The 9,329-nt window shown below is 34.8% G+C and overlaps 1 protein-coding gene across 1 annotated transcript; it reads left to right on the top strand.

The window, feature by feature from the left end:
- Window positions 1-2,438: 2,438 nt before the first annotated feature.
- On the top strand, window positions 2,439-8,983 carry LOC107618365 (cellulose synthase A catalytic subunit 2 [UDP-forming]). Its single transcript, XM_016320402.3, has 14 exons — window positions 2,439-3,124; window positions 4,147-4,342; window positions 4,443-4,678; window positions 4,770-4,872; window positions 4,971-5,157; window positions 5,301-5,567; window positions 5,640-5,985; window positions 6,087-6,224; window positions 6,325-6,450; window positions 6,559-6,771; window positions 6,866-7,136; window positions 7,223-7,419; window positions 7,492-7,842; window positions 7,962-8,983. Exons 1-14 carry the CDS (start codon window positions 3,044-3,046, stop codon window positions 8,544-8,546), a joined length of 3,297 nt encoding a protein of 1,098 aa, XP_016175888.1. The 5' UTR covers window positions 2,439-3,043; the 3' UTR covers window positions 8,547-8,983.
- Window positions 8,984-9,329: the final 346 nt, after the last annotated feature.

The raw sequence follows: 9,329 nt of genomic DNA, 5'->3' as shown, positions 1-9,329 counted from the left end.
TCAAAAATCGATAAACAAATTAGTTCGATTCAGATAAAAAAAATAACTATATTCTAATAAGACACTCAATTTATATAGGTTATTATTATTTAAATCTCTTATTAAAACAACCAAATTATTTTTTTAAAATAACACTAAATGCATAACCAATATTACCGTTAATGTGTGATTAAAAAATCAGAATAATAACTTTTAATTATGAAAACATGAAATGAAATTTCAAAGCTATATGATGATTTATATCACTAATGCCTTTAAAAAAATAAAGAAATTAGTATTACTGTCAATTGAAAGATATTATTTCATTAGTCTTTATTATAATAACCGTATAAAAAACTATTCAATTAATGATAATTCAAATTATGATTAGCACATGAGGTATAAGGGTGTATTGTATAAAAATAATATAAATAAAGTCAAAATTAAAATTTTTTAGTAATTTTAGGTTAAAATTTTTTAATTTCCCAATCATTTTCCAACTCAAAATTATTATTGATGTTAAGGCATGCATGAAAGTATAGAACATAAGCTACAATCCAAACAATGTCCCCTATCATAGAGTTTAGAGTAGTTAAGATCATATCAGATATATCTCGATGAAAGTGACAATAGATGTAATGGGATAAGCTTTGTTCTCCAATTATATTAGCGAGTAATTAAGAGAAGGGCAAATCATATAGTATGGAAAGGTGAAACCATTGAATACCACATGCAAAGGCAGGCATGGTCCCCTTTTTCTGCTTGCCTTGTCTTTTAACCAAACTCACTCTTTTTTCCCTCATCACATTATTATTACACCAAAACTTATCAATTAAGCTATCTACATAAATAGTTATCTTTCTTAATATGTGCCATTTAGTTTTGATTATTTGACTAGTGTCGTTTTTAGAGTTTGATGAGTTTAACGTTTCGGCTCATAATGTTTATATATTGAATATACGTTTAATTATTTATCATTTGCGATTAAGTGGTTAAGTAACTAAGTACAAATTCAGTGGTTAGTGGTTAGTGGTGGCTGGAAACCGCCGCTAAAACAATTGTCTGCGCCACTATTTAGGGTAGTTTATTTAACCGCCGGTTTTTGATTTTGTGGCGGTTTAAAACCGCCGCTAATAATAAAAAAACCGCCACAATGTCCATACTCTTCTGTAGTGATAATACCCACCAAATCTTGATCTGAGGCTCTCAGCAATCAAATATTAAGTTTACCTGAAATTTAATAATGTAAGGTTCAACCACAATTTGGGATTATTATTTATTTGAATTATTTGTTTATTTAAGATATTTCTTTTAATCATATTATTATTATTATAAAGTATTTTCTTCTCATTTTCAGATATGTTTGGTGGTAATTAATACACAAGGCATTAATAGATGGGTACACAACCTGCTAGGGCATAAAAGGGAAGCATCTAAAATGGTCCACTTTCCCTAACTTATGTTTTTGCCATTAGCATGTGTTGCATTCATTTGCTCCTCCTTTGGATTCTGATGCTTTCTAGGAACATATTAACCCCTCTCTGACCCCTCTATATCATTTCTATCTTCTGAGAAAGGAAAATTAAGAGATCAAAGTTGAGTGTGTGGGCAAACAAGATCCAAGCTAGTTGTATATATATATATATATATATATATATATATCCATCACATGATCTTAAAAGAAATAATAATGACTTGTCTATTATTTCTCATGCATGAAAATATAGAGAGAAAAATTGCTCTAGGTCATTGTAATATAATGGTTGCTTAATCACTTTCACAAGCCAAATTCCAGATATAATACAACTTACACATATAATTGAAACCTCATTTAAAAATTTGATTTGATTGAGACCATAATGTATGTCCTGTTATGTGTATACAAAAAATTAACTATTATATGTATAATCAATTTTATTATGTATATACAAAAAATTAATTATTAAATTAATTTAAAATATTGATTTTTTTTCTCTTCCTCATCTTTCTAAGATCCATAGAACATCAATTTTATAACACTGCCACCACCATCAATCATGGAACCCACCAAAAAGTTAATTTTGTATTATGTGAAATTATACTTTTACAAAACTAATTAAAATAATTAAAAAAATTTATTTTCATAATATTTCCTTGGCGCCCCATGTTTTACTACTAAAAAACAGTTTTAACAAACCGTTACACATTTGATATGCTGATTTATTCATTCTTAATGTTATGTTACTTATAAGAATGTATATTTTTGTGCAAAGAAGCAATAGCTCACATGGCATAGTTTTTCCATACTCAATTAAGAGGTTGCGGATTCGAGTTTCTATATCTTCGGTAAAAAAAAATATATATTTTTGCCAATAAATTATATCTCAAATGACATAATCTTCTTGTTAGTAAAAATATATATATATAATAATGGATTCAACCACCCCATAAAAACCACTGACACAGTAAAAAAATATCCCACCTTACAATTACATAGTCTTTTTCTCTTGTTCTTGCACGTGGAATTTCCAACCCCCACCTTAATTTTCACCTTTTCTTCTTTCTTTTTCATTTTTTCTATAAAGAAATTTTAGTTCTTAGCTTCTTGCAATGCAACTATGCAAGTGCGAGCTCGTGTTTGTCACGGACGAACTTTTCTCTTTTGATTTTTCTTAAGTTCTAGTTTTCTTTAACATAAGTGGCCACAATCTTGGTTTATCAAGCAAAGGATCAAACTCAATTCACTCATCATTATTCCCACCAAATCTCACTCACTTTCTCGACTCGTATCATTCATAACTTCTCTTTTTCATCTTATAAATTTCAACAACTTACAATACTCCCTTTAAATTTTCCATATTTGCTTCTCTCTCTCTCTCTCTCTCTCTCTCTCTCTAGCTTGTGTGGTAGTAGTAATGTTGTGGTGGGGGTGGGGGTGTGAGTTGAATGTAAAGTTGTGTTCTTTTGAGGTTTGTTGGAGATGGCAGAGGCTGAACAATGGAGTTTCTGAAGTGGGCCTCTCATTTTTCTGAAAGGTTCAGTACAGTTCGGTTCAGGTGGTGGTGAGTGGTGGTTTCAGCTTTCAATGGATACAAAGGGAAGATTAGTTGCAGGCTCACATAACAGGAATGAGTTTGTTCTTATCAATGCTGATGACACTGCAAGAGTGAGTATTCTCTTTCTTGCTTTCTTTCTTTATTGCCATTATTACCATGCTCTACTACTAAACTATATATGACACTGCAAGTTGTTGTTGCACCTTCATGCTCTTCAAAATGAGAGTTTTCTTTTTTCTTCTTGTGTTTGTTTGTAGTGGATTTCCATACTGAATTTTCAACCTGCTTTTACTTCTTGTGTGTTTTGTTTTATCATGCAGAATTTCTGAAAATATTAATTGATATTATGGAAAAATTTACATCCAGGTTCTTCCATTTGGCTTTTGGTATTTTTGCACTTTCTTATTGAAATAAACAGTGGAATTTTTTTATTTTCTTTTCTTTTCCAGTCTTCCTTTTTTCCAATTGGGTATATGAGGGTCAACTTGTTCCTCCCCCCTTGTTTCTTGTTCTTAATGTTTATTGTTATTAAAATATAAATAATAATTAAAATAAAAATGCAAACTTTATGATTGCCCATTTAATGAAAGGTTGCAGCTTTGATCAGAATTGAATACAATACCAAACAGTAGCAACATAAAAATCAAGCAATGCTCACAGGGATTTGTTGTAACGAAAAATAACAATAAAAAATTATTTCAGAACTCACCTGAAACTGGACACAAGAAATTAAGTGAAGAGAGATATAGAGAGAGTGAGTGTAGCAGTGAACTGCTGAATCAAAGAGGTTCTTTTAAGATGATGAAGAATTTGGTGCTTTTTTTTTTTTGTTGGTAAATGGATCCTCTATTTCATCTCAAATTACCAATTTCACCATATCCCCAACCAAAAACCAACGAAAAATTCAAAGCCTAACAAATGGTAAATATATTTATACAACTCTTTGTCATTTTAATTATTTATGCTTTAAATACATTGAACTTTTCTTCTTACTTTGATGTTGCATATATTGTGCACTGAAAATCATGTGCAACCTCCATTTCTGTTAGTGTACTATAACTATAAGTATACCGTCCAATTTCAATGACATATTGATTGAGGTTAATATTTGCTCATATGATATGATTCTCAGGTGAATGGAGTTACAGAATTGAGTGGACAAATTTGCCAGATCTGTGGGGATGAGATTGAGGTTACTGTGGATGGGGAACCCTTTGTTGCTTGCAATGAATGTGCATTCCCTGTGTGTAGGCCTTGCTATGAGTATGAAAGAAGAGAGGGTAACCAAGCTTGCCCTCAGTGCAAAACCAGATACAAACGAAGCAAGGGTGAGGTCCCAACCAATTTCTACTTTTATTTCTTTAACATAAGTAGTATGAATTGTGATATAGATGTTTGGCTAATAGTGCAACAAACCAATATCATTAGGTAGTCCTAGAGTTGAAGGTGATGAAGAAGAGGATGGTATTGATGATTTGGAGAATGAGTTTGACATTGGAAGCAATATCAAGCATGATCCTTGTCACATTGCTGAGGCAATGCTTGCGGCTCGCTTTAACGTTGCCCGGAATTCACAGTTGAATGCTTCTGGAATCACCACACCATCAGAGTTAGATGCAGCTTCTGTAGCTGCTGATATCCCTCTCCTGACTTATGGTCATGAGGTTAATTAATTTCCTTGTCTAATGTTTGTTCTTAAATTTGTTATGGCATTGCTGCTTCTAGTTGTCTAATCATGACTTATCTTCAATTAAGGATGTTGGGATTTCTGCTGAGAAGCATGCTCTCATTGTTCCTCCATTCATGCATCGTGGTAGACGGATTCATCCTATGCCTTTTCCTGATTCATCTATACCAGGTAAGTTGATTCATTTTGTTTTTGTTTTCTTTTTAAGCATGATGTTTAAGTTCTGTGCCTTCTTATTAACTTGTCCAATAATGCTGATGGCGATGCAGCTCAACCCAGACCGATGGATCCTAAAAAAGATTTGGCAGTTTATGGATATGGAAGTGTTGCATGGAAGGAACGGATGGAGGAGTGGAAGAAAAAACAGAATGAAAAAATTGAGGTGGTTCAGCACGAAATGGTTGATGATGATGGTGGGAAAAATGGTGATGAGTTTGATCATCCAGATTTGCCTAAGTAAGTGCTATTAGCCAACTTCTTATATTGAATGTTAAATTTATTTCAACTAATCTCAGAGACTCAGATTAGAATTGACTTCTTGAATCCAAGCTTGTTTATTATTTCCTTATTTTTTGCTTGATTTCAAATTGTGTGAACAGAATGGATGAAGGTAGACAGCCACTCTGGAGGAAGTTGCCAATTAGTCCAAGCAAGATAAATCCATATCGAATTATCATAATACTCCGAATCGCCGTTCTTGGCCTATTTTTCCATTATAGAATTCTCCATCCTGTTAATGATGCATATGCATTATGGATGACATCAGTAATATGTGAAATCTGGTTTGCTGTGTCATGGATTTTGGATCAGTTTCCAAAATGGTGCCCAATCGAGCGCGAAACATACCTCGACCGTTTATCACTTAGGTAGTTATCTTTTGTTGTAGTACTTCTCCTTGTGTGTAACAGTTCTATAACTAATTCTTTACACCTTAACAGATATGAGAAAGAAGGAAAGCCATCCGAATTAGCTGATATAGATGTATTTGTCAGTACAGTGGATCCAATGAAAGAGCCTCCACTTATCACTGCAAACACTGTTCTGTCCATTCTTGCCGTGGATTATCCGGTCGATAAAGTTGCATGCTATGTCTCAGATGATGGTGCAGCTATGCTTACATTTGAAGCGCTTTCAGAGACATCTGAATTCGCAAGGAAGTGGGTTCCATTCTGCAAGAAGTATAGCATTGAACCGCGGGCTCCTGAATGGTATTTTGCTCAGAAGGTTGACTATCTAAAAGACAAAGTGGATGCAACCTTTGTCAAGGAGCGTCGCGCTATTAAGGTTTGCAGCTGTTATTGCTGTGCCATTTTAAAATTTAGATTGTTGAAGCAACTCTACTTTAATAGTTTATTTGTTTGGCTTTTCAACTTTGTTGGCAACAGAGGGAGTATGAAGAATTCAAAGTGCGGATTAATGCATTGGTTGCAATGGCACAGAAGGTGCCGGAGGATGGCTGGACAATGCAAGATGGAACTCCATGGCCCGGAAACAATGTCAGAGATCATCCTGGGATGATACAGGTTAGTAGTACTTAGTAGTATCATGCAGCAAAATTTTGTTCCTGAGTCCAGATTGTGAAAGCTGTGTCCTCGTGTTGTTTACTTGTGATGCACTCAACAGGTTTTCCTAGGCCAAAACGGTGTTCGTGATATCGAAGGAAACGAGTTACCTCAACTAGTTTACGTGTCTCGCGAGAAAAGACCTGGATTTGAACACCACAAAAAAGCTGGTGCTATGAATGCCTTGGTAGAGACTCTTGTTCAGTTGTTCCTCTATTTCTCTTGAACATTTTAGATTTACTTGCATCTCTCTATTTACCTAATTATCTGTTAAATGTGGTGGTTGATTATCAAGATACGAGTTTCAGCTGTCATATCAAATGCTCCCTACCTACTGAATGTTGATTGTGATCACTACATAAACAATAGTAAGGCACTTCGTGAAGCCATGTGCTTCATGATGGATCCTACATCAGGGAAAAAGATATGCTATGTACAATTTCCTCAAAGATTTGATGGGATCGATCGTCATGATAGATACTCAAATCGCAATGTTGTGTTCTTTGATGTAAGTAGGAATTTGTCCATGTTTTCCTGTGCTTACTTGCATTTGTATTGTGCTTTGGATGAAAAGTTAATCTTCGTTTCGATATGTCGTGTAGATTAACATGAAAGGTTTAGATGGCATCCAAGGACCAATTTATGTTGGAACTGGATGTGTCTTCCGGCGGCAGGCGCTTTATGGATACGATGCCCCTGTTAAGAAGAAACCGCCGACGAAGACTTGTAACTGTTGGCCTAGATGGTGCTGCTTGTGCTGTGGATCTAGGAAGAAGAATAGGAAAGTGAAATCAAGTGCTAAAAAGAAGATAAAGAGTAAGGATGGTACAAAGCAAATACATGCACTAGAAAACATTGAAGAGGGAATTGAAGGTATGGGATACCCCAAATTGCTAATGCCTTTTAACTTGATGGAATTGTAATGAGAATTTGTTTTTCTGTCGAAATCCCAATGGCAGGTATAGATAGTGAAAAGTCATCACTGATGTCGCAACTAAAATTTGAGAAAAAGTTTGGTCAATCACCTGTTTTCATAACTTCAACACTTATGGAAGATGGAGGTGTTCTAAAAGGAGCAAGTTCTACATCACTCTTGAAAGAAGCCATCCATGTGATTAGTTGTGGTTATGAAGATAAGACTGAGTGGGGAAAAGAGGTATGCTGCGACGCTTAAAAGCTGCGGTTCAATAAGTATTTCTATCTGTGCTAACTTCCGGTTATCTTTCAGGTTGGATGGATATATGGTTCTGTTACAGAGGATATTCTAACAGGTTTCAAGATGCATTGTCATGGTTGGAGATCTGTGTACTGCATGCCGAAAAGGCCTGCTTTTAAGGGCTCGGCTCCTATAAATCTCTCAGACCGTCTGCACCAGGTTCTCCGTTGGGCTCTTGGTTCTGTTGAGATCATGTTGAGTAGGCACTGTCCTATATGGTATGGATATGGTTGCGGCTTGAAATGGCTGGAGCGCTTTTCTTACATTAACTCTGTCGTCTACCCTTTGACTTCGATTCCCTTAATTGCCTATTGCACCTTGCCAGCAGTCTGTCTCCTCACTGGGAAGTTCATAGTCCCTGAGGTATGATCAAAAGTATTATTTTATTTTTTATAAGCTTCAGATTAAGTAGAAGTAGTATGTTGATGTTTTTGTGTGCATTGTGTAGAGCACTAACTAATGCTTCATTTTCTTATGAACAGATTAGCAACTATGCTAGTATCATTTTCATGTCCCTCTTCATCTCTATAGCTGCAACCGGCATCCTTGAAATGCAATGGGGAGGTGTTGGAATACATGATTGGTGGAGGAATGAACAATTTTGGGTCATTGGTGGTGCATCCTCGCACCTCTTCGCTCTCTTTCAAGGTTTGCTAAAGGTTCTGGCTGGAGTTAACACAAACTTCACAGTCACATCCAAAGCTGCGGACGACGGAGAATTCGCCGAACTTTACATCTTCAAGTGGACATCATTGTTGATCCCTCCTTTGACCTTGCTCATCATAAACATAATAGGAGTCATTGTAGGTGTCTCAGATGCAATAAACAATGGATATGATTCATGGGGTCCCCTTTTTGGTAAGCTATTTTTTGCTCTATGGGTCATTCTCCATCTCTATCCATTCCTCAAGGGAGTTATGGGAAAGCATGAAGGTGTTCCTACCATCATTCTGGTATGGGCTATTCTTCTTGCTTCAATCTTCTCACTACTTTGGGTAAGGATCAACCCATTTTTGTCAAAAAGTGACATTGTATTGGAACTTTGTGGGTTGAATTGTGATGATTAAATGAAGGCATAGATGGTTTGATATTTTTTTGTAATGAAACTGTCTACAATATGCATAAAGTTTTGGGCAAATACATTCCTTCATGCATTAGAGTCTACTCTTGGATATAAACGTGGAGGGTGTAAGTAGATACAAAAAGCTATGGTTTAGCACATAAAACATTTGATTGAGTTTTATTTTATTTTTTTTAAATTTTTTCACACTTGTTCATTCTATGAGTTTAGAAGATTGAATGTGAGATGAGTTGAGTGATTATGGTAGAGGAGCTAATGTTATTGTAATTATATAGTTTCCTTCTGAATAAGGGATCTCAAATTTGTAATATTTTTCCATTTGTTTTGAATCCCTCCTTAAAAGGGAAAAGAAATGGGATCAACAGTGTGGTATCGTTCTCACTATTGAATTATTAATTTGATGTCATTTTTATCTTAGCATAATTTGATGTTACCATATACTTCTCTGTTATATGTGAGTATGTGACTATACAATATCCAATAATTACTTAAAGTAAGAATCCTTCTGTGACTTTCTCATTGTTATATATTGAATGCTCCCAAAAGAATGAGAAAAAGGGTGTTGAATGATTTAATGGCCACCTATAACCAAATATGTGTGCAAACAAATTTCTTAATTTCTTTATATTATTATTTTTCTTTTTCTTTCTAAAAGGCATGTAGAACAGCATTAATCTCGTGAAAAGAGGATCTAAAGGGAAACTATACCAATGTCTTGTGAAAGCTAAACCTAAGTTTGTACCTTGTACTAGATTATGATCAAACAATA

This window comes from Arachis ipaensis, chromosome B9, assembly GCF_059453495.1.
Source record: "Arachis ipaensis isolate K30076 ecotype BB chromosome B9, ASM5945349v1, whole genome shotgun sequence".
Taxonomy (NCBI): domain Eukaryota; kingdom Viridiplantae; phylum Streptophyta; class Magnoliopsida; order Fabales; family Fabaceae; genus Arachis; species Arachis ipaensis.
The sequence above is the reverse complement of the archived record's forward strand: the minus strand, read 5'-3'. Positions and strand labels throughout refer to the sequence as shown.

Bases quoted from the DNA above. Each gene is read 5' to 3' on its own strand.
- LOC107618365 (XM_016320402.3), top strand. From the start codon at position 3,044: ATGGATACAAAGGGAAGATTAGTTGCAGGCTCACATAACAGGAATGAG. The intron at 4,873-4,970 runs GTAAGTTGATTC...ATGGCGATGCAG, and splicing joins TCCTGATTCATCTATACCAG to CTCAACCCAGACCGATGGAT. The intron at 7,137-7,222 runs GTATGGGATACC...TCCCAATGGCAG, and splicing joins CATTGAAGAGGGAATTGAAG to GTATAGATAGTGAAAAGTCA.